This window comes from Dermacentor albipictus, chromosome 3 (genome assembly GCF_038994185.2).
Source record: "Dermacentor albipictus isolate Rhodes 1998 colony chromosome 3, USDA_Dalb.pri_finalv2, whole genome shotgun sequence".
Classification (NCBI taxonomy): Eukaryota; Metazoa; Arthropoda; class Arachnida; order Ixodida; family Ixodidae; genus Dermacentor; species Dermacentor albipictus.
Window position 1 is genome coordinate 66,564,608 of NC_091823.1, and position 25,409 is coordinate 66,590,016.

General features: G+C 47.8%; 1 protein-coding gene across 1 annotated transcript in view; it reads left to right on the top strand.

Moving 5' to 3' along the window:
* Nucleotides 1–25,409, top strand: part of LOC135905555 (cell adhesion molecule Dscam1-like) — a 537,047-nt gene that overhangs the window by 376,962 nt on the left and 134,676 nt on the right. Inside the window, exon 4 of the mRNA XM_070536452.1 lies at nt 10,261–10,422. Coding sequence (XP_070392553.1) covers nt 10,261–10,422 — 162 coding nt within the window. The remainder of the gene's footprint in view (nt 1–10,260; nt 10,423–25,409) is intronic.

Sequence of the window (25,409 nt, forward strand, 5' to 3'; positions counted from 1 at the left end):
TGTCTGTGACCATAAGTTGACCGAGTCCTCAGAGAAGAGAAGAAACGCGGCATCATCAAAGCGACATGAACTCAATATAAACACCCAAAATTAGGCTTACTCCCATACGCTTTATACCATGTCGTTACGTTGAACAAACTACAGCTCGCGTTGGCAGCACACCCAGCGGCAGTGGTAAGGGGGCAATAGATTGTTTTACCTTTCCCAAATAACGAATGAATGCCAATTCTTCTGAACAGCAGATCCGAGGGTAGATTTACATGCTCGCCCTATATCCGCCCCAAGTAGGAGTCAAAAGGAGGAGAAGAAAGAGAGGGAAAGACAGGTAGGTTGTGTGAAACAAAACAGAAAATAAACATAACGACGGGAAAGCACCACCTCAATATTAGCCATGGTCCGTGTGAGTTTTACTGGAGCGTCATCTGAAAACAGCATTACATTCCTTCGCATTTTTATTGTCAAGAAGAGCACTGGTGCACAAAGCTTGTTTCGGTGCCACTTTCTGCTCTTTTACTTCTCTCATGTATTCTGTTCACTTGTGATACTCTGTGTGCAGTATACACGCGTTTATTAACATCGTAAATTGAGCAAATGGCACTTGCTACACTATTTAATGGCAGCAGCTCCACTATTTATTTTATTCTGGTAAAAGTTGTTGTTTCTCCTCTGGAGCTTGTTTAATTTCACTTGACCAGAGGTTCTTCGTCACAGTGCAGCATTACATATCGCTGCTTTGTTACGCTGAGCTATAAATCTAAAGTAAGAAGATATCTAGCAAATAAATGATAAATAACTGCTTATTCGGGTCAAAAACACAATGATGTGCTGACCAAATGAGAGGTGATGACCTGCCCGACGCAGTAAACGCTCTTCCGATCACCGGGGCATAATGTGAAGTAGCATACAAGCGACTGTCCTCTGCGGCCAGCTTCTCCGACTTTATTTTTTTATGCGAAGCACATTACGAGGGCTCAACCCAGCTCCTCAGGCGCGGCGGTGACCATGAAATCACGTGACACCGTGACGTCACGACAGAGGAGAAGTGGCTTTGGCTCAACTCTTGCAAGACGGGCTGGGTGGGAATCGAACCAGGGTCTCCGGAGTGTGGGACGGAGACGCTACCACTGAGCCACGAGTACAACGCTTCAAAGCGGTACAAAAGCGCCTCTAGTGAATGCGGTGTTGCCTTAGAAACGCGCTGTTTCTAAGGCGTGCGTCTCTTGCTCAGGCGCACATTTCGTTGCCGCGCCGAACGCTGCTTTGCTCGACGCTCACCGCGTCCAATGCGGGGCGCGTAGTCGCTGCCCTGTAGCCCATTGTCTTACACCCCTTGGCGGGTCGACGGGAACGCTGTCGCGTTCCACTCTTGAAGGCGAAGAAGTAATGCATGAGTTGTTTCTTCGTCTAGCCGAACCAAATATAGCCAAGCAACAGCAGTTCACCAGGCTAAACAGTGGTTCAACAACTAAAATAAAGGCTAGTATGCTTCGCATCCTGGGCTTAACCTTACCTAAGCCACAGCCATTTTTTTTAACCTTCGTTCGCTTCGCACAAAGAAATTGGTAAGCAAAAATGGGCTCGTTTAGTCAGACATCGTTGATCGACTGCATTAAGGCTGCAACGTCACTATTGCTGTTCAATACTCGTGTTAGGACAAAGTGTGCGCAATGCGTTTAAGTGAGCACTCAATTCTAAATCGATAGTCACATAAACTCGCGTCTTACTGCAGCATTTTTGAATTATCTATGAATTTATGGTACTTCAACTTATCTATACATATCCTCATTTCTCCTAGACGTCGCTCATCTAAAAAAATATTTTATAGTTTCAGAAAACCTCGCTTTTGTCACAAGCTTTACAAGAAAGTCAGCTCGTTGTAAGCTAAGTTGTCCTCTTTCAAGGGCCGTCGACATGAGAAGCTAAAAACAAACAAAAAATACGGAAACGAAAGACTAAACTTCCGCACGCTTTATTAACATCTGCAACATTTCTTTATTTAATTTCTTAACTTTTCAACAAACTTGAGGCATCGCTTCTCCCTTCGAATATATTTCACTTCGTTTTTTACAATGTTTTCCCCCCATGTGGATCTGTGAATAAGCCAACCAAAACTAAAAGCTTATGCGATATGAATCTACGGCACTCGAAACGATTTTTTTTTTTAATATTACGAGCACTTCTTCCTCTATTGCTTAACGATTTCATACTAACTACGTATCGCCTTCTTCTCAAACATTATTTTTTTCTTAGTACATTTTGTCTCCTTCCACTCCTTTTTGCCGGTGCTTCTACCGCTCCCCTATATTCCCGAACCCCATTTGCATGCTCCAATTCTCGCGCTCTTACCGTCTCTTCTCTTTCCTTGCATTTGCCTTTACCGTAGACAGAATCAATAGCACTCCACGGCGCCGCATCTGCCGTTACAAGGTTCTGGTGCAGAAAAAAAAGGAAAAGAAGTGGGAAAAGTAGCTCAGGAAATACGAAAAAAAATACGCACACTGTCGGTTAGTGTTGCGCGAACTATAAAAAAAAATTACCGACGATTACGTTACTTCCTAATGCGAAATTTGAGCGCAGCAAATAAGCTGTTTCACCTTTTCGATAGATTGAGGCAAAGAAATCGAGCAACACATGTATGCGCTATCACAGAATTTTTTTTTTTTTCACACGTATTCCTTTAACAAAGACTCCACTAACAGTTCTTGACAGTCATGAAGGAAGCTTTGTGGTCGGAGAAATAGACTGATATATGTTCGACTTGGTACACCAATGCTTGATTCTCAAAGACGAGATCTATAGAAGTGCCTCGCGAGGTTGTCACAGCCGTGGGACGCGTTACGAGCGAGAGGAACGGGATGTTCTCCCGCATAAGTGTTAGGAAATTGCTGTGTGTCTTTATGTCAACATTAAAGTCCCCCACTACTAACATCGGTGTGGATCGATGGACGGTTAATGCGAGTTGCAGGAAGTGCACGACGTCTTTCGTGAGTGCGGTAGCGGACTCACGAAAGCGGTATCAGTCGGTCGCTGCTAGCGCTGGGGGGATGAAAGGGGGGCGGAGCTGGTTACGAGGCCGACGATAACGCCGACGACGACGCGAAACCCAGGAACGGACGCCAAAGAGCCATTTGTGTAGCCAGCCCTCCTCCACAGTCTCTCCTCCTCCCTTCCATCATCCTCCCTCGCCCGGAGAGCCGACAGCGCGCATGCGCGGCGGCGGAGCAGATTCGTCGGCGAGCTGGTTACGAGGCCGACGCCGACGACGACAACGCCGACGACGACGCGAAACCCAGGAACGGACGCCAAAGAGCTGCGCTCTAAAAAATAAGCAAGAAATGAGGAACACGGAAAACAGTAGCAGAGCGCTATGCAGTATAGGCGGTGGCTCCAAATCGCACGTTAAAAGCTCTCAACGCTCCGGCCGCCTTTGTCCTGCAGGCACTGCGCCTGTACCGGGGGCATACGCTCTCCACCGGACACGCTGCTCTACAACTCTCACTTTCGAAGCCCACCCCCTTCCCCTCCCTTCTTCTCCGTGGCTGGTCGGCCAGTCAGCCAGCCAGCCACTGCCGTTGCTCGCAAATGGCCCATGAACGACGCCGGGGCCTCTTCCAGCGAATTCTTCCGCACTCGCGCCCGCGCTACGCCAGCGCGAACTGCTCGCTACGCGTGCTCTGTGCGAGTCCGGGGGCTTGGATGGCGGGCACCGGCGGACGTTGTTGCTCGCCCACAAGTGCCGACGACGTGCACACGCACCCACACATACCCGCTCGCGCTGACGCAGAACCGACAAAAGAAAAAAAAAGAATACATATATTGCAGAGCTGCGAACCGGAGGCTTCTCTTCCGCGCTGTCCGTGAACGAATAGCGCATGCGAGGATTTATGTAGGAAGCCCGAAATAGTGGCTCCAACCTCTGCTATTCTGTTTTTGCCGTCCTTTATTACTTATTTTCTTATGCGAACTCAACGACGGCGGGTCCTACCCTAACGGACGCGCCAATGGGCAGCACTTTGCGTATGTATGGAGAAGGGCGGTGGGGCGTTGAGGAGGAGGGAGGGGTGTTTTTTAGGCACTATACACATTTAACCGTCTCCGCTGTTTTCATCGCGCTGTCCTCTCCAGTGCTGCTGCACGGACGCGGCAATGACGGTGCCGGGGCGATAATGATTATGAAAATGCCGGCCCCTCTCGACTGCAGATAGCATAGCACCGGGCCCGCTGTCCTACGTTTACCTTTCTTTTCTTTTGTATTCGCTGGAAAAGAGAATTTATGCAGTCGCGAAAGTGGAACGGCAACGCTGGTGCTCCTTTCTCGCCCCCCCCCCCTGCCTTTTCTATGTGTAAACATGCTAAACGTTGCGAACATGCTGAATTGAAAACGGCAGTGACAGCTTCTATGAGGGAGCATGATACAAGAATTTCTTCGTAAAATCTCAATTTTTTTATTATGTATGAAGCCCACCGGACAGCTACTCTAGAGATATCAAAAAGAAAATTGCGTAAGCGTTTTACTGTACTTTTGTACGCTACAGCTTGTTGCCCGCGTGCAGGTGCGCAGTTCCTAAGCGATAACGTTAATAAGCAAAGCACGTGCATTCTTCGCGTGTTTCTTCTTTTTTTTCCTAACTTCCTTCTATTCGAGAACTTCAGCTCTGCCGGAATTCCCAAAACTACTCATTCTTCGCCATAGCAACCTTTGTCCACCATCTATTCTTCCAGAAAATGAAATGCTTGTCACTGTGTTCGCGAAGAAACAATTAAAAACTTTTAATATGGTCTTGTTGTGCGCAAGAAAAAAAAATGCGCGATGGAAGAATAATCTGTGCCTGAATAACACGCGAAGAAAACTAACTAAAAAAAAACTCTAGCTCCTAGTTTCGGCACATCGGGGATGCGCGTTAACTTTGGTCAAGAGTTCCAACAAGCGCAGAGCCCTGTTCGTTGCTTCTTTTGTGTGTCTGTGGGACCGGTTGCTTTGCATAAATACCACGTATTTTGGAAACAACGGCCACAGCAAAGGCGCTGCCGCTGTAACCGAAGCAAATCGCTTTTTGCCGCGTAAAGAGTTCACGTCGCAAAACGTGTGCGGGATATTCTTTGAAGATATAAGAAAATCTGAAAAAAAAAATAAGATACGATGAACGAGCCCACGGGAACACCGACTGCTTTCCCGGAACAGTTTGTACGCTAGAGTGGTTCGCAAAAGCAGGAACTATAGCCAATCATGATAGCTTGCGTGCTGTGCCGAGAAGTATACTTGTCCTCCTGTAATTAAAATGGCAATTGGTCGGTACGCGACACAGAAAGACAGGTTTCAAGCTATCCCGCAATGACGACAATGACTACGATCATGGCCTCACGCTATGGCGCATTACTCGACCTTTCTGTCATTGTTGCATCGTTAATTGTCCTCTCCATCGGTATATCGTGATAATTTAGCTCGTCGATTGTCATGAAGATTGTTACCGTCGCAAGCGCTTTTGTGGGCGTTGATAAAGTTAATAGTGGTCACGATGTTTTGTCGCATCTATAGGCAACAGTCCTATGAGGGCGCCATGGTGTCAGCATGTGCAGTTTAGGTGGCAGATCGAGGTTTGCTGGAGCCTTAGGAAATCATGACTCACCTTTATAGAGAGGCATTGTACGGAACTGCAGCATGGAACCGAGCAATGTTTGGCTCAGGTGATCAAGGAAGCATTATTTCGCTAGGCCAACATTAGTAGTAAAAGCAGCAGGCCAGCAGCGAACATGTCTTGCGAACGAAAAGCCTTGTGAAGTCGGCACATAGGACGCAAACTTTAACAAGAAATGCTGTAAAGCAGTGATTTGGGCAACAAGAACACGTGGAATTCAAAACGCTTTCTTCGTTAAATTCACCTTCGTTCTTTCGGGTCGGATTGTATACCGATTGCGCTAGGTTTGCGACGTATAAGTCGTTTCCAGCTTTCGTGCCGTATTCCCCACCAGCTCATGATGCGCTCCTCATTGCAGTTTTTATGCGAAGCATATTACGCGAGCTCAATCCAGCTCCTCAGGCGCGGCGGTGTCGCCTTCAATACCACGTGACACCGTGACGTCACGACAGAGGAGAAATGGCGCTCCAACTCGCGCCGTCGCTCGCGGCGTCGCGGCGGTATATAAGCAGCTGCGCTTGCCTCTACTAGACAGTCACAAGGTGAGATGCCTCCTGGAGACAGAGCTGCTCGTTGGAATGAGAAGCGAAGGTTGCGGCCTGCTACAGAGACTGATTTTCTAGGTGGCTTTGGCTCAACTCTTGCAAGATGGGCTGGGTGGGAATCGAACCAGGGTCTCCGGAGTGTGAGACGGAGACGCTACCAATGAGCCACGAATACGATGCTTCAAAGCGGTACAAAAGCGCCTCTAGTGAATGCGGTGTTGCTTAGCTGTTTCTAAGGCTCAGGCGAGCGGCGCTTGCTCAGGCGCACATTTCGTTGCCGCGCCGAACGCTGCGTTGCTCGACGGTCACCGCGTCCAATGCGGGGCGCGTAGTCGCTGCGCCGTAGCTCATTGTCTTACACCCCTTGGCGGGTCGACGGGAACGCTGTCGCGTTACACTCTTGAAGGCGAAGCAGAGTAACGCATGAGTTGTTTCTTCGTCTAGCCGAACCAAATATAGCCAAGCAACAGCAGTTCACCAGGCTAAACAGTGGTTCAACAACTAAAATAAAGGCTAGTATGCTTCGCATCCTGGGCTTAACCTTAGCTAAGCCACAGCCATTTTTTTTTCTACGAACTGCGACACCGTTTCTGTTTGTCCGCTTTTGTCGAGCGGACAAACCGTCGAGCAACAGTCGCTTCACTCTTCCTTGCTATTTTCTTTCTAGCGGAAAGTGATTCGGCGTGTCCGTGCGTCAACTTCGGTGGTGATGTGTCTAGGTTTTGTTCCTGTGAATTTTTATGCGAAGCATATTACGAGGGCTCAACCCAGCTCCTCAGGCGCGGCGGTGACCATGAAATCACGTGACACCGTGACGTCACGACAGAGGAGAAGTGGCTTTGGCTCAACTCTTGCAAGACGGGCTGGGTGGGAATCGAACCAGGGTCTCCGGAGTGTGGGACGGAGACGCTACCACTGAGCCACGAGTACAACGCTTCAAAGCGGTACAAAAGCGCCTCTAGTGAATGCGGTGTTGCCTTAGAAACGCGCTGTTTCTAAGGCGTGCGTCTCTTGCTCAGGCGCACATTTCGTTGCCGCGCCGAACGCTGCTTTGCTCGACGCTCACCGCGTCCAATGCGGGGCGCGTAGTCGCTGCCCTGTAGCCCATTGTCTTACACCCCTTGGCGGGTCGACGGGAACGCTGTCGCGTTCCACTCTTGAAGGCGAAGAAGTAATGCATGAGTTGTTTCTTCGTCTAGCCGAACCAAATATAGCCAAGCAACAGCAGTTCACCAGGCTAAACAGTGGTTCAACAACTAAAATAAAGGCTAGTATGCTTCGCATCCTGGGCTTAACCTTACCTAAGCCACAGCCATTTTTTTTCTTGTTAGTTTGTTGTCGTTTTGACTTTTCAGTGCACTCGTGTCAATCGGCAATCTTCTATCGTTCTTTTTTATGCGAAGCATATTACGAGAGCTCAACCCAGCTCCTCAGGCGCGGCGGTGTCGCCTTGAAACCACGTGACACCGTGACGTCACGACAGAGATGAAGTGGCTTTGGCTCAACTCTTGCAAGATGGGCTGGGTGGGAATCGAACCAGGGTCTCCGGAGTGTGAGACGGCAACGCTACCACTGAGCCACGAGTACGATGCTTCAAAGCGGTACAAAAGCGCCTCTAGTGAATGCGGTGTTGCCTTAGAAACGAGCTGTTTCTAAGGCTCAGGCGTGCGTCGCTTGCTCAGGCGCACATTTCGTTGCCGCGCCGAACGCTGCGTTGCTCGACGCTCACCGCGTCCAATGCGGGGCGTCCAAGGCGAAGCAGAGTAACGCATGAGTTGTTTCTTCGTCTAGCCGAACCAAATATAGCCAAGCAACAGCAGTTCACCAAGCTAAACAGTGGTTCAACAACTAAAATAAAGGCTAGTATGCTTCGCATCCTGGGCTTAACCTTACCTAAGCCACAGCCATTTTTTTTTTCTCTCCACATCTCGCGATACACACTGTCTTGGGGCTGTCGTGCATTCTCTCAGAAAGGAAAACGGAGAGGCAGACCAGGCTTCCCTAGTGCACCCCCGTGCGCTACGCTCGCCTCTGCGATGCCGCATGACTGCACTTTTTTTTATTTCCCGCCGTGTTTTCACCGTCCTCCTGCCAACTTCGACAGACGCCCGAAAGGCCGTACGCGCGGAGCGGTTGACGTGGGTTGCCTGCGGGCAATGCTCGCCTCTCTGTTTAGCGGTCACTTCCCCGGCCGTATTCAACCATCTCTTCTTACCGGACGCCCGCGCGTTTCCAGCTGCTCGCGCTTCTTTCTCGGTGATCTGCGCACTATTTTTTCAGCAGGCCCTTTCGTCTTGTTCTATTTCTGTTTGTATTATTATTGCTTTGTTTTTACTTGGCAGAGGCTTTGCGGTCGCCACCGCCTCTGTGCTCATAGCTTCCGGCTCCATTTCCTTTGGCCCACCTCGTATTTCGTTGCCGTCTCCTCGCGTTCCCATTGTGTCGCGTCGCCCAGAAACTGACGAGCCGTGAATTGCTATCGAGCGCGAAGAAACGGTCGGGAACGGAGGAACCGAGCCGGGCCAGGCATTTGGCCCCGTACTTTTTTTGTTCTACGCGTTCGCTTGCTCTACTCTGGCCAGCGTTACACTTTTCCTTTACTTCCGCCTGTCGACGACGGGCTTCTTTTTTTTCGCGCTTCTCCTCGCGATTGCGTAAAAGCGGGAACCGAGGAGCTCCCGCTGCCCACCGTCCCGTCCATCAGCCCTTCTCCTTATCAGCCGGAGATAGCGGGGCCCCGAAACGCTGTTTCCAGGCGTTGCGTGCCGTGCCCGGTCACCCGCTAAGTCCGCGGACGCACCGGATACGCCGAGGCAGATGTCTTGGCCGACGAAGTGGGAGGAAGGTGCCTGTTCGCGATGATCGACCGCACCAATCTGTCATCGGGAGCTCCAGCTGTCTTGTCTCTCTAGTTCTTCTTCCTCCTTCCCTTTTTTTTCTCTTTTTTTTTTCTTCTTCGTTGCTACCCTAGTTTTCGGAGGGACACGCCGCATTTGGCTTAGCAGCCGAGGTGTTCGACTGCCCCGCACATGATTGCACGTTCGATACCTGCTTGGCCGCCGTTCGAGGGGATCCGAACGCGAAAAACCTTCCTTACGCTGAAACTTCGATGCACATGCGAGAACACCTTAATGATCTAATCTATCTTGCGGGACACCACTATTGCTGCTTTCGAGGCCATGCTTCAGGTTAGGTGCATGCCTTCAGGCTTTGCTCTGTTACTGCATTTCAGCGAGCCAAATCACCGTGCGGTGAGGCTTTGGGGCTGAATTCGCACGACTCAAAGTTAGTTTATGTCGTATGGTGACCTCGTGGTTATATGGCTGTGGCCGTTTGTGCCTATGGCCTTGTCCGGTTCCTGGTTGCGCCAGTCGTATTACAATGGTAGCCAAAGGACAAGTGCTCGTGTAGATGTCATAAGTTTGCGTTAAATAACTCTGATAACAAGAATTATTCCATTTCTTTCTACTGCCACATACAGCATGGCTTACTGAAAATTCTGTGTGTCAAACCGCAATAATGGTCCTTATTTTACTGTACCATGTGATATAAATGTGAAGGCATAAAACCAGGTACGGACACAGTCGTAAACCACACTTCTTGTCAATGCGCAGCAGTGTCGGGGTTTACCTTACAACGGTGCATAAAACTCATGGATTTTGGACATTTTATAAAGTTTGCTGACTTTACAATCACGTAGCGCACCGTGATTAGTATTCGGAATTTTCGTGATGACACTTACCGTAGAGAGTTAGTTAGTTAGCTAGTTAGTCAGTCAGTTAGTTAGTTAGTTAGTTAGTTAGTTAGTTAGTTAGTTAGTTAGTTAGTTAGTTAGTTAGTTAGTTAGTTAGTTAGTTAGTTAGTTAGTTAGTTAGTTAGTTAGTTAGTTAGTTAGTTAGTTAGTTAGTTAGTTAGTTAGTTAGTTAGTTAGTTAGTTAGTTAGTTAGTTAGTTAGTTAGTTAGTTAGTTAGTTAGTTAGTTAGTTAGTTAGTTAGTTAGTTCACATATACGTAAGACTGCCGCATACGACGCGAAAGCGTAAACGCAGGAAGTTGACGAGTACTCTTCTTTTCTCGCAGCCGTGAACCAGGAGTTCGACGTGCAAGTGTACGACGAGTTCGTCATCAAGGGCAACACAGGGGTGCTGCGCTGTCAGATACCGAGCTACGTCAAGGAGTACGTCACCGTAACGTCGTGGGTGCGGGACGATGGCCTCGTCGTTCACGCCGACTCTGATTCCGGTGAGTGGTTGACGGTTGTCTCCCGTAACGTGATATGTGTGGGTTACGACGGAATCGCATCGGTCACTTGCTTCGAGAAACAACGGTTGTGCTTGTGACAAGACAATGGGCTTTTTATTGCAATTTTCAATCTTTCAGAGGAATTTTTCAATTACCGAACGGGAGTGCTTGGCGTTACTTTGGGCAGTTGCCAAATTTCGCCCCTATATACTTGTACGGCCGCACATTTTCCGTGGTTGCCGATCACCACGCCTTGCGCTGGCTCTCCTCACCTAAAGACCCCACTTGACGACTGAGCAGATGGGCGCTACGGCTCCAGAAATATTCATTTACTGTTTTTTACAAGCAAGGCCATTTGCAAAGGACGCCGACTGCCCTTCCCGTCATCCTGTTGACCGCCCTGAATATCATGCGCATGACACTGACTCTTGCGTGTTTGCCATTTCTGATCTGCACGACATCCCCACTGAACAACGGCGTGATGACTGCTTACGTGTTCTTATCGATCGTCTCAATTCAGAACATTCGGAGCCCACGCTGCTCATGCTCGGACTCCGCGACAACGTTTTCTACAGGCACTGCTTACACCCTGATGGACCAGTATTTTTACTCGTTCTACCACGCCATTTCCGGACATCAGTTCTTGAGTAGTTGCATGAGGCCCCTACTGCAGGCAACATCGGCGTTTCGGGTACTTACTACCACGTACGGCACCGCTTGTACTGGCCAGGCCTGTGCCGCTCTGTGCGTCGCTACGTAGCAGTCCTGTGCGCTCTGTCAGCGCCGCAAAGAAACCTGCTGTGCTGCCCATTGGACGCCTTCACCCCATCGATGTGCCCAAAGAACCATTCATTCGCGTCGGTCTCGATCTTCTCGCCCCTTTACCGACATCGAAATCTGGCAATAAGTGGGTCGTTGTCGCGACGAATTACGTGACCCAGTACGCAATCACGCGACCTTTACGCACAAGCTGTGCAACTGAGGTGGCAGATTTCCTTTCACAGGACGTCTTCCTCCATCATGGGCGCACCCCGGCAGCTCCTCACTGATCAGGAGCACACATTCTTGTTCCGAGTATTTTAAGACCTACTTCACTCCTGTTCCTTCTTCGCTCCATATATGACTACTGCAATGTAACAAAATTGATACTTCAGGCGCATTTCTGGTGGGAGGTTCCACATCGCACCACCATGAGGTTCCATAAAAAATCCAAGGACGATAAAATCGTCACCCCATGCCGTATGCTGTATGTGCGAGTGAAAGCCATCGCGACTCTATCTCGCGCACGCACGCGAGGAAAGCGCGATGAAGCACGCCGTCTTCCGTCGCGTGCAAGGCTCCGGGGGGAGGGAGACAGGGGGGGGGGGGAGGTCATGTTCAACTCCAGCCTGGGGTGCGATCTTGTACGCGTTCCAAAATCGAACGGAGGTGGTCCGTTCTTTACGTCACGAAATAGGCGGTCCGTTCCGTTGCGTTCATCCGATAGCAGATGACACGGAATGACTGACAGCAGATATTACGTCACAAGTGACGTCATGGCGTTCGCCACGGTTCAAATTGACCAATCATGTGCGGCTCGGTGGAACGGACCGCCTCCGTTCTATGTTGGAACGCGTACAAGATCGCACCCAGGTGCCCCGGATGGCCGCGCGCGCCCGCCTGTACCACATTATCTTAGCCATCTGCGACGGGGACAGAGTCCGCCGAGGGCTGTGTTTTCGCGGCTTAGTTCGCGTTGATGCCCCCGAGAGGCAGCACGAAGGTCAATTCACTCTCTGCTGCTGCTGTGCTTCCTCACTCCAGCGTTCTGACAGCCAGTTTCCGCGGTAATCGAGTGAGATGTTTTCATGTTCGCTTGACACCACGCTTTCTAAATTAGTAAGCATGCCGATGTTTATACACTTAGACGGCCGATAAAACTACTATCCACACTCCGTATAGCTAGCTGTCTATTAATTTGCTATTTACACCGATCCTTCACCTTTCCTGCAAGACTGCGACTTCTTTTTCTAGGGCACCCTAACTTTTCTTACATTGAGGCGCCCCATTAGCGGTCGTCATTTTCTGGACAAGCCACCTAAATTTGCCAGGCAAGTCGCTTATCCTCGATGTACGATTCGCTGCGCTGACAACGGCGACAGATTCTACAGAGTAATGTCTCGTGGCATCATTGGGCATGATCTTTTGTACACGTTTTCCTAAAGTCAATGTTACCATTTATTGCCCATATTGCGTGCGTTGTTAGCACTCGCCTTCCTCAAAAGCTAAGTAAGTCTGGTGCGTGACTCATGCCTGGCATGTTTGGGAGTGTCATGGTGCTTGCCTGCCGGCTTCAACTATGAGATGTATTTCTACAAGGTGGGTTTCTTTAGTGTTTCGAGTGGCACTAGAGAACAGACTTCCGGTCGCCAGCAGGAAACTAAGATCCGGAATGCACGTGTGTGGCGAGGTGCGGGGTTGAAGTCTGACGTCAATGCTCCACCCTTGCGCGAAAGATTATTGAGTGTCGGGTCGTAAAGAAATGGCACCCTGTCGGCAAGATTATCTTTGGAGTGATAGTCACGACGTGCTTTTAGATAATGTTACTCCCACTCTATGAAGAATGAACAGAGTTTGCGCGCTATGGAAGACAGAAGCTTCACGACTAAAAAAAATGCGCGCCGCGTTAAGGTACAGTTAAAGGCAGCAATCACGTGAAGCGCCCCTGACGTCATTTGTTGTTTGGGGGCTTTGAAAGTTTTTTCACCCTTACATAACAAGTCATCACCGCGGAGAAGAACTCTACACTCAACAACGATTGGACTCAATTGGACCAAAGGAATACTACCTTGCTGGAAAAGGAAGGGTCTTGTCGCCTAACTCGGCGGTGAATCAGAGGAAAGAGAGCGTGTTTTCGCCAAAATCCTCAGGAAAGACAGTGCATGTTTTCGCCAAAACCCTCATCCACCCGAGCTACGATAAGTGCTTTTATTGTAACAGAGGCGCTATTTAAACGACCCCGTCATGTAGAGAATGTTAGTGTCTATCTGTTCATCCCAAACTTTACTCACGTTGCAAGTAAATCGTTCACGTTTTTGAAACAGCAACGTCTTCGTCCCTGCCCGGTCGCCTGGTCTCCTGATGCTCATGGCAACGTCAGCCACGTTTACCTACCATTACGTGACGCCGGACGGCAACCTATAAGGAAGAAGAATCAGGTGTCGTAACAGCGTGTAGCTCCCCTTTAGCTTTAGCCATTCTGCGAAAGCGAGGCTGCGGCAGAGTTCAAGCCGTTCTTTCTTTTGTTTTTTTTTCTTTTTAAAAAAAGAATGCAGAACCGTTTTTGTATTACGACCCCATGAAGGATGGAACCGAGATTTCGCAGACGACCTAGCATTCTGCCGGACGACTTGACAGTTATTTCGGCCTAACAAATTAAGATCTGCCAGATCCCGGTGCTGTTGCAACAGAAAACAGACCAGAAAATCGCGCACCCTACAAGATTCCGCGACAATCCCCATGCGGCATGAAACTCCGCAAAAACAACTATAAACTCTGAAAGACAGATTACGCCCCTCTGTGAAAGAGGCCACTGCAAATACTTGCGTTTTAATGTTGGTTTTTCTGACGAACCGTCCGGGTTTAGGCGGCGCACTGCAGCTGTCCACTTCTTCGGCAGATGTTTGTGGTTACTTTTCCACGCGAAAATGGAGAGATCCGGACACTATTCCCACTAAAGTGGCTGTTTATGCAACCCACAGCAGAGCAGATGTCCGGCATGACCAGTCACTTGCCCTGTGGTAATTGAGGCCTAACTTGGGAGCACCTATAGGACCGAAGCACATCTATACGTGCACAGCGTTTTCTCTTTCTTTGAACATAAGTTTATTACACACCTTTGCACATTTGTCAGTTAGAATCTGCACGGACAATGCTGTACTCCCATGAACTCGAGAGGAAACGGCCAGAACTTCAAGAGACCAAAGGCTCGAAATGCACGAGAGTAGATGTTCAAAGGACAAGCTACTTGAGGCGGTACGAGTCATCATTGTTTGAAAACAACTCTTGTGTCATCTTTATTATTTCTCACGAGCAAGCCCAACAGGTGTTGTAGCTATGATCATCTCTCATCATTACAACTGACAATTAAATGTAAAAGGATAATCTTCAATGGCAAAAATTTGTGAAGCGAACGATTCCATAAATTCAGCAATAATCACCTGTAAGCTCATTGTTTATCATTCATGATGATGCTATATAGGGTATGATGGCGAAAGGCTTATTCAAAAATTTTCAGCAACTAACCTTTTAACGAGTTATTTTCTTGCACGTGCTGGAACTGACGAATTGAGGATGGTCAGGTGCCTAAGGCATGTCCACCTTAAGGAATCCAGATATTATCCCCACTTACGAGATATTCTTCACTAAAATCTGGCATGAAATGATCTGTTTTTCCCCATGGTTTGTGTCCGCTGGTTTAAAGAAGATTTTCTGGGAAACTATCGAGGGGCACTGAAATGGCTTCCACCGCAATTTTGGGGGCTGATATCTAGAAAGTAGCGCTATTGTCAGTTCTCTTATATACCATGGGCATGCCTCAAAAACTGACATGCGCTCTAAAAATTATTACGCACTCATTTCCTATAATATGAATCATTCGTGCGCTTATTAGCTATTACCGCGATGTTTCCCATGTCAACGATAGCTATGAATTGCGGCCGCAAAAATTGCATGCTTCTACAGCGAAGCTGTTAAAGGCTACATAGCAAATTTCGGTTATACGCTGGAGGTTGTTACGTGTCCTCTAGGGAGCGTTCTCTCGCAAATTTTTTTCAAATCGGTTCATTAATAGTTGAGATCGAAGTATTTCAGTGCCGCGAACCCATGACTTATGGAGGCGAGCGCCACTACTAAGAGAGAGACTTCCTTCCCTTCGTTCTCCCATACCGGAACTCGAATACCGCGTGACGCATACGTCATGGGCGAGCCTTCATGTTTTTTCTCCTGGGTTATTGCGGCGTGGCGTACTTCCGCTGACGGCGTCGCGCGCGAGCTGTTGCGAATATCCCGTTGCGCGCAGTGCATGATTTTGCGCCGTATGCGCCCGGACTCCTGATTAACGGTATAAGTCAGTGCTACTCAAATAGTAAGGCAGACATGAGCAGATCACAGAGCATGATCGCGCGCTGAAACACGGTAGAAAGTGACATATTTTCGGTGTCTGCGTGCACCACTACACGACGTGCGAACAAGCAGACAAAACGGAAGCAGATGTCTCCTGCTGCGGTGCGAGGTAAAATAAGAACGCGCAGGCATTCGGTTGTGTGTTTTATTATTTCTTTAAGCTTTAGTTCGTCTATTGAAGCAGCACATTACGCAAATAACTGATGTTGCCTTGAATAATTCATGAAGTAACGTGTCACTACTAGCGGCGTCACAGCACAATCACATGTGTGTAGGCGCACTAGCACGTGTACGTCACCCCATGCTTGGAGCGCGGCGGCCGCGAGGAGAAGGGAAAATGGCGTTCGGTTTGAAATTTCAGATATTTCCGCGGCGCGTAGCGATGCTATACGTTGCGTACACGATCGTTAGCGCGCATTGTATGCTCTGCGCTTGTCAGCTCAAAATGGCCAGACCTGGTGAGGGGCCCTTTAAGGGGAGTTCCACAATGGTTGACGCGAGGCGGCAACAGTGAAGGCGGATGGTGGCATGTGGGGGCGTGGTCAAATCAAATCAAAGAACAGCTAACCGAAATCAAATGCCAACCCGAGGACAGCTATCGCAACGCAGCCTACGTTGAAGTCCCGAGGCGGCCGCACGACTCGATCATCGGTGACAATGCGCAGCCGGGCGCCAGCATCGGTGATGCATGAGCTGTTACCCGCGTCCTTCAATCTCTGCTATGCCACAGCCCTGCTAGGCTGTCGGAACGCGCAGTCAGAGGCTGGTAGAGCAGGCGCAACCACTGCACTGTTAATGTGCTGTGTTATTCCCTGTACTTTCTTTCGGCGTTGTGGAAGAAGAGCAAGAGTGTGTACCTGATTGGGTGTCCCGTATGGAAGCTTTCATATTCGGATTCAGATTCTGATTTGTTGGTTCCAAAAAAGTAGTTACGACATCACAAATATGCAGACGAAGGTCCCAAGAGAGAGAGAGAGAGAAAGGCAAAGGAAAGACAGGGAGGTTAACCAGAGATTATCTCCGGTTGGCTACCCTGTACTGGGGGAGGGGAAAGGGGAAGCGATAGGTGAGAGGGAGAAGGACTGAAAAAAAAAGGAAACTACACACACACGCACGTACACACAAACTGTTTCTGTGGGCACTGTCACGCAGCCCGCAAAGGCGTTCCTACTGTGATGCAGTGCACCGTACAATCCTGAGTCACAGTGAAATCACAATCTGTCAGAAAGTCCAGTATCTTTTAAATACCGCAGCAGCGCCTTCATAGCCGATCGCGCTGATGTTCGCGTAGGCCAGTGTCCAAGGATCTTGTTTTCTGACAGTGGGCGCTTGTCCAGTTTGTCTAGGGTGGCTGAGAGGACTGCTCTTTGCGGGTTGAAACGAGAGCACTCACAAAGAAGGTGCGCGATTGTTTCATTGCACCCGCAGAAGTCACAAAGTGGGTTGTCGGACATTCCGATAAGAAAGGAGTACGCATTTGAAAATGCTACTCCAAGCCACAGACGAACTAGAAGGGTACAGTCGCGTCGTGGAAGTTCGGGCGGAATACGGAGTTGTAAAGTAGGGTCCAGGGTATGAAGTCGTGCACTTGTGAAATCGGATGAATTCCACTGAGCTAATGTCAGGTCGTTTGCCAGTACGGCAAGTTTTTTCGCTGCGTCGGCTCTCGAAAGAGGAATGGCAACGCACCTGACGCCGTCATGGGCAGATCGGGCAGCTGCGTCTGCTCGATCATTGCCGTGTATGCCACAGTGACTAGGCAACCACTGATATATGATGTCGTGTCCTTCGTCAACTATGCGATGGTGTACTTCTCTGATCTCTGCGACGAGCTGTTCATGTGATCCATGGCGCAGTGCTGAGAGTACACTCTGTAGGGCTGCCTTGGAATCACAGAAGACTGACCATGCATGCGGTGGTTCCTCCAGAATGAAATGGAGAGCCGCACGCAAGGCTACCAGTTCAGCAGCTGTCGTTGATGATACATGCGACGTTTTTAGCTGTATTTCAATGGATCTTGTTGGTATCACCACAGCAGCAGCTGAACTTGCAGATGTGACTGAGCCATCGATGTGAACGTGTACGCGGCCGCTGTGCACCTCATGTATAAGTTGTAATGTGGCCTGCTTCAGGGCAAACGACGGCATGTTAGCCTTTTTAGTGATTCCTGGGATGGTTAGGCGTACTTCAGGTCTGTGCAGGCACCATAAAGGTGTGGATGGTCTTGCTGCAGGCATGTAGTTCATTGGCAATGAGGTGCGATTGGCAACAATCATACGACTGATAGCTGCGTGTGGCCTTTCTGCGGGTAGAGCGGCAAGGTGGTGAGAAGGTAGTCGGGCAACGTGGCGAATATGCGCTCTGAGAGCGTCGGTTACCAAGTACGTTGTTATTGGGTGATCTCGAGCTATGACAATCGTTGCCGCTGTAGACGCACACCTCGGAAGGCCGAGACACGTCCTTAGGGCTTGAGCTTGTAGTCCCTGGAGTACACGCAGGTTTGTTTTGCAGGTGTTTCCAAGCACAGGGAGGCTGTATCTTGCGAAGCCGAGGAACAAGGCGTTATAAAGCTGCAGCATTGATCGCACCGATGTGCCCCATGACTTTCCGCCGAGAAACTTGAGGAGATGTATTATTGTCAGCAACCTCTTCTTTAGGTATGAAACGTGCGGGCTGCATGATAGGTCGCGGTCGATAATTACCCCTAAAAAGCGGTGTTTACGTGCATTTGCAACTGCTTGTCCGTTGACACTTACAGAATAACGCTTCATTGCCTTCCGAGTGAAAGTAACAAGGCAGCATTTCTCTGAAGACAGCTCTAAGTTCTGTTTTCGCAAGTACAGTGATGTTAAGGTAGCTGCCTTTTGTAGCCGTGTTCGTACCTGCAGTCGTGTTACAGCAGACGCCCAAATGCAGATGTCGTCGGCATACATTGATACTTGAACTGTGTTGGGCAAGCATCTGACTAGGCCAACGAGCACTAGGTTGAATAGCGTCGGGCTCAACACTCCGCCTTGCGGTACTCCACAGAACGTTTGGTGTTGAGTCGTGGCGCCTTCCTCGGTCATCACGAAGAAATGCCTGTCAGTCAAATAACTGCACAGCCACTGAAAAGTGCGGCCACCGATTCCTGCTTTAATCAGAGCCTCTATAATGGCATAATGTGCTACATTGTCATAGGCGCCTTTTATGTCAAGGAATAATGCCGCAACGGTTTGGTTCCACGTGAATGGAAATGCAGCCGCTTGGTTCCACTTCTCAAACCTGGTAAATCACCGTTAAACTTGTCATCGTACCGCCCCATCGCTCTGGCCAGCTGCATAGGGAAAATAATCGAACGAATGATTTTGACGCGCCTGGAATGGTACCTGGAAAGTTACAACGTGTACCCAGATGCTATGGCTGGCTTCCGGCGTGGGCGCTCATCCATAGATAATGTCATCGATTTGGTCGCGTATGTTCAACATCAAAAACGGATGAAACGACTCACTGCGGCATTATTCGAAGGTCCCAAAGTGAAAGAGCTGTAGTGCGACCTTCGGTTAATAACAGCGGTGCTGCCTATGCACCGAAAATCAGCGTTATCATCAAATAACATCGACAGATTAAATACATTATAATACATTTCATTTAAAAACAAACCAACACGATAAAGCACGGCATAAAAGAAAGCCGGGAAAAAGCATGGATGAAACACAAGAAGTGAAATAGGAGGCAGAAGTCTAAGAAACACCTCCAGGATTGTAGGGTAGCTATAGCTGGAAATGACACTTGAAGTAATTTTTAAAGGTTTCAAGAGAAGTACAGTGTATTATAGTTAACGGTAATTCATTGCAAAGAAAAATTGCAATGAACACAGATGTTTTTTTTTTCTTTTGTCGTAATTGGTATGAACCATGGGTAACAAGAAATTGTTGTTAGCCGCAAATCTTGTTACATTTTTATTCTGCAAAAGGTCAGCTGCAATGAACGGAAACGTAAGGTTGTTATGGAGCAACTTGTGGACAAAGACGAGTATGCTGAACTGGAACAAATTATTGACAAGCAAGATATTTTACACGCGAAGTAACGCAGAGGCATCGGATTACATGGAGCTAGAAGTGATAATGCGTATTGACTGATTTTGGATATGTTGAATTGATGATAAGTGACAAGCGTATGTGTTGCCCCATGAAACAATACCGTAATTACTGTGTCTATGAATGAAAGCAAAATACAGCGCCCGCAGAGTCTCACGAGAAAAAACAAAGGCGAGCTTTGATTAATGTACGGATACTGAACGCACTCTTCTGCTTGAGATTTCGAAAGGGACAGGAAAATGTAAGGTTAGGGTCAAGATGTATGCCAAGAAAAGTAACATCGTTGCAAACGGGAATTGAATGAATTCCAAGCTTCACTTCAGGAATAACAGTTAATAGCCTCTGAGCCCTTTTAAGCAACGTAAATTCAGTTTTTAGAGGATTAAGAACTAAGTAATTGTTGCTACGCCATATTCCCCCACTGCCTTGTCTCCTGCCTGCTTCTTGCCTACCTTGGCATTAAAGTCGCCCATTAGTATAGTGTATTTAGTTTTCACTCTACCCATCGCCGATTCCACGTCTTCATAGAAGCTTTCGACTTCCTGGTCATCATGACTGGATGTAGGGGCGTAGACCTGTACAATCTTCATTTTGTACCTCTTCTTAAGTTTCACAACAAGACCTGCCACCCTCTCCTTAATGCTATAGAATTCCTGTATGTTACCAGCTATATTCTTATTAATCAGGAATCCTACTCCTAGTGCTCTTCTCTCCGCTAAGCCCCGGTAGCACAGGACGTGCCCGCTTTTTATCACTGTATATGCTTCTTTTGGCCTTCTAACTTCACTAAGCCCTATTATATCCCATTTACTGCCTTCTAATTCCTCCAATAGCACTGCTAGACTCGCCTCACTAGATAATGTTCTAGCGTTAAACGTTGCAGGTTCATATTCCAATGGCGGCCTGTCCGGCCTGGCCTGTTGTGACCATTTCACAATGTTACTTTTTGATGCAATATTTAACTTTGAAGTAAGAGCAGCCACAGATTTATTAGAAGAAGATATGGTTGTGTAATCTGCATATAAATCACAATGAACGCAGTTGAAGGAGCTAAGAGAATCCGGAACATCATTAATATATACAACGAAAAGTAAAGGACCTAGGAGTCATTCCTGTGGTACACCCTGGTTAATACAATTTTTTTTTTTACAGAGAAAGTACTTGCTACATGTACTGTGTATGACCGGTTTCTTAGTGAAGGAGCGGTTATACCATAAGACTCAAGTTTATTAAACAAGACTTGTTGGTTAACCGTGCCATAAGCGTTATTGAAGTCTAAAAAAACAGATCCGACTAAGTTCCCCTAATCTATAATTTTTTTTTATGTAAACAGCACAGCAAGATTAGTAGAACTACCAGGCCGGACACCAAATTGATTGTCTTTTAGCAACTTAAACTTTGGTAAGTAGTTATTAAGACGTCTGAAAAATAATTTCTTAATCAATTTATGTGGCATATGATTTATGAGACAGCTGTGAACATATGAATTTGTCATGATGTGGTTTACAATCATCCCAATGACGCAACAAAATAAAAAGGTTGTGGTGAAGTGATAACGCTTCGGCCTGGCAATCGTTTGGTCCTCAGTTTGAATCTGAGCTACACGGCATTTTTTCTTGACATAAATCTTTTTATAAAATTTTGTAAATTTTTATAATTTTATAATTGTCGCGAAACACACTTCGCAATTACTTCAGCGAACGTCCGAAAGGATAAGGTAGTGCTAGAATAAAAGAAAGCGCTGTAAAAGCTAAACACAGTGTACATTTGGGCAACATAGATATTAGAAAAAAGGGTAAAATTACAAAAACATCACCCGTTCAAATGGGTGTATTAGTTCCCCTAACACCATTTTTTATAAGCTTAAGGGGGTGGTTTATAGAGACGAGAAAACTCCCTTAAGGGTGCTATTTTCCCCGAATATTATTGCGCGACAAAAAAGACACGGACGGAAGAGAATAAGAACACACACCAATCGCATGGTGTGTGTTCTTCGTCTCCCATTTCCGTGTCTTTTTTGTTGCGCAATAATTCTTGAATAGTGGATTACCAACTTGGCCCGGAATGCTGCTCTCAATAGGCGCTATTTTCCTTAGTGCGTAGCGAGATAGGCGAGAAGTAGAGAAACTGCGAGACGTCTCAAACACGTGGCCGAGGTACCATATACGGCTTGTGCAAAGATGCTGCGAGTTGGACAACGAGTCCCCCTCGTGTACACATTGTCACCTTTCAAAGTTATTCATATGTTTTGACAACCTGTTTGCTCACGCCAAAACACATCACAATACCGTACGCCCTGCTCTATGTGTAGTGTAGTGGCAGGTTAGCTATTATTGGATTGGTTTCAGGGTAGTCGATAGAAAACAGCGTCATGAAAACTGATTCTGTGTTAAGCGCATAATCACCACCCCCTTTGCATGCCTCGCGACAATTTACCCTCTCATAGAATCACTGTAACGTAACTGCGAGAAGGCATGTGGCAAAAACACGACTAGGACACACGATCTCAGTATCTCGTCGACAAATACGATGGTTTTTGGTTGGCCATATAGTAGCCGCAAGTGGCTAACCTTCCTTAGAAACACTGGGGCTAATTAGGTAGTTCACTTTGCCCAGTATTGTGGTGTGTAAGTTGTGTATCTGTGATGCGCAGCGCGCATATCATTTCATTTCTGATCACACCAGTACGCAGTAGCAGACTAGGCAAGCCGCCAGAAACCCCCACGAGGATTCACTAAAAAGCTCTCTCTCTCTCTCTCTCTCTCTCTCTCTCTCTCTCTCTCTCTCTCTCTAACCACGTCGACAGCTGTATATCAAATGCGCATTGACAATACGTAGCGACAGAACATGTCGATGGGCCGCATCGCAGCGACAAGTGCGTACGACTCCCTGAATTTCGCGTCATGTTTGTTCCCGCAGAACTGCGCCTGCTGGGCAGGGCCTGAATAAAGCAGTGCAAGTAAGCTAAAAGAAACGCGTATCGGATGAACGCAACGAAAAGCAAAATAAAAAAGAAAAAGGCGCCGAATTCTTGTATCGCAAATAGACTCTATAGGAAATGAGGAAAGCGCAGTTTTGTTGAAAAAAGAAAAGGAGCAAAAAAAGAACGCTAGGGCGAGACGTCTCCCCGCTGAGTATGATCAATGTCCCCGCTCCAAGCGTACGCACGCCATATAGCGACGGAAAATCCGGAAAATTTTATTCCGTGTTGGATCTTGGCAGCGCCCTGCCGTACATAGCGACGTCCGCCGAGATTTTTCCCGAGATGGGTGCAAGAGGACGACGACAGCGGCCGAGAAATAAGAGCTGCTGGAATGGAAGGAAGTATAGCAATGGTATTCCTAGGTCCTCTTATACATTGCGTCTTACGCGCGCTTTCTTCGCTTCTTGCTCGTTCGCCGAGGCGCTCTGTGAGTGCGCTCCAGCGGCCGAACGTTGGTCTTCTCTTCGCAACCGGCAACAGCTTTGCCGACCGGCTTTGCCGTCCTCGCACTGCGTCATGGTGAGCTTGGCATTGCACTTCCTTCCTTATTTGCCCATATTTCGCGTTTTTTTTATTTTAACCGTTTTCTTTTCTCTTCTTCTACGTCATCCGTTCAGCTGTCGCACTGAAAATCTCTGTGCTGGAAAGTGGCGTTTTTGATACTAGAGCCCACCATCTCTCAATTTCTCGGCCAGTGCTATTATCAAGCTGTTTTTCTGTTACATATTTTGTATATCTTGTTTCGATATTTCTGTTGGCTCCCGTGCTCCCGTTCTTTAAGGTTCTTCAGTGAAAAGGTGAAGCCGCCATTTTCTATCACGGCTATACAGTGAATCATACATTTCACGCCACTTAGTTTCAACTCTGTGGAGGCTAGATTTTTCTGCTGAAGGTAGATTTTATGGGATGTTGTCCGGGAGAGCTTGCTTCAGATTCGTCGAGGTTACGCAGGAGAAAAGACGCCCGAGTTTCTCGGCCAGTGTTCGCACAAGAGGACAACCGCTACAAGGCATGTCCCAAAAGCTTAATATTTTTGGTACTCGAACACACTAAAAGTGTTTCATTATAATTAACTTCATAACAAGAATGTGGATATTTCAAAAGCATACGTTCTCTCGTTTGATTAGCACAACAGGTTTTGTTAGATGGCAAAACGAAAATTTTGTAACATGAAGATATTCTAGCGAAAAATCACTGCAATTGTTTTTGTGCAATTAAGGGAAAGAAATTCCTGAACATTATTCACTCAGACTGGCCGCCATGTTAGCGCTAAAATCCTTTGCATCAACCCTTTTTTAAAGAAAAAGTGCGCATGTTCTCAGGCATAGAACGTTATGCGATCCACTAGTGGGGTCATTGTAAACGATCTCACTGTATGAAAAAATGAAACAAGACCATGCGTTCAACAGTCAAGAAAGATGCATCGGTATATTTTCCTTCTTTTCTTTTTTTTTCTTGTTGTTTATCGCAGACTCGTCATAGTACACACAGGCACGTCCTAGCTTTGCCAGTGACGAAGCGAGTTGCTTCAACGGGCCTCTAAAGACCACTGGGATGTCTTCTTTGTTAGCGTCGCCATGTCCACCCTGAGATAGAGAACCTGAGCGTGTGAGCTTATCTCGAGGAGGGACACAAATAATGCCTTAACATACTGTTGCCCCTTTGCGGCAACCGTCACCATTTCCAACAAGGTGGTGCGTGTTATAGCGTGCTGTTGCTCCACCATGGTGCCCACGCACAGTTGGCGTCAACAGGGCCGTTAACTGTATCAATCAGCCGGCAACAGTGCAGTAAAGCATGTACTAGTAATTAAGGTTCTAAACGAATGAAGGTACGCTGTGATAGCGCTCTTTTCCAGTACAAGCGCCGGAAAGGGGGTTCGAAGAATCCGCAACTGCCCTCGCACTATTTGTGATGGACATAAAGGAAACTCTGTGTTGGTCATTCTCTAAGTTGGTAATTAATAAATCGTAGGTGTCGGTACCTTCATTGTTGCACGTATAGAAGGCACGCTGATGAGAGAGACGCTCGATAACCATGCTTTGCTATTCCGCAAACTAACAATAAAAACAGCGCGACGCTCGTCATAGCACCTCCAAGGCGTCAGAGCTCTCGGGTTTCTTCGAGAGACCCTAATGGTTTCTTTCGAGAACAAAAAAGTGCTATTTTCGAAACATTCGGCTACGTTACCACTTCAACGCTCGACAATCTGAATGTCTAACTGCTCAACAATTAGACACGCACTGCCTGCTCCATAGAGCCGTCTTTCTTTCCTCGTCAGCATTCGGCGCTCGCTCGTCTTGTAAAGTGATGCATTAACCGCAGTCTCGACTCGCCTAATGCGGAGGCCTTCCACACAATAGCTGCCGGTGCCTCGGGGCAATGGTGCGAACACACGTGCACGCGATGGCGTAATCGCTTTTGAAGCACGCTTGATGGCGGCGTCTGGCCTAATGGGTTTCTCTGTTCTTCGCTTCGCCTAAGTGCTCGCCGCTCCTTGAGCTGCGCGACGCTTAAGACGCCCACTAGCTGCCTGGCCTCGAATCACTGCAGGTGCCGTTTCCAAGGCTCGCAATTTACGTGATCTCATCACCATTCATTACCCCTTCTGGGTTATCTGATGGAAAAGCCCGGGAATGTTGCTTTTCGTTGGAAGGAAGCTCTGGGAGAGAACCGCGGGAGCTGCTGTGTATATCTACTTTGAATGTAAAAGATTACAAGCATACGGTGTCGACTAATGGCACGGGAAGGTTAGGGAGTTC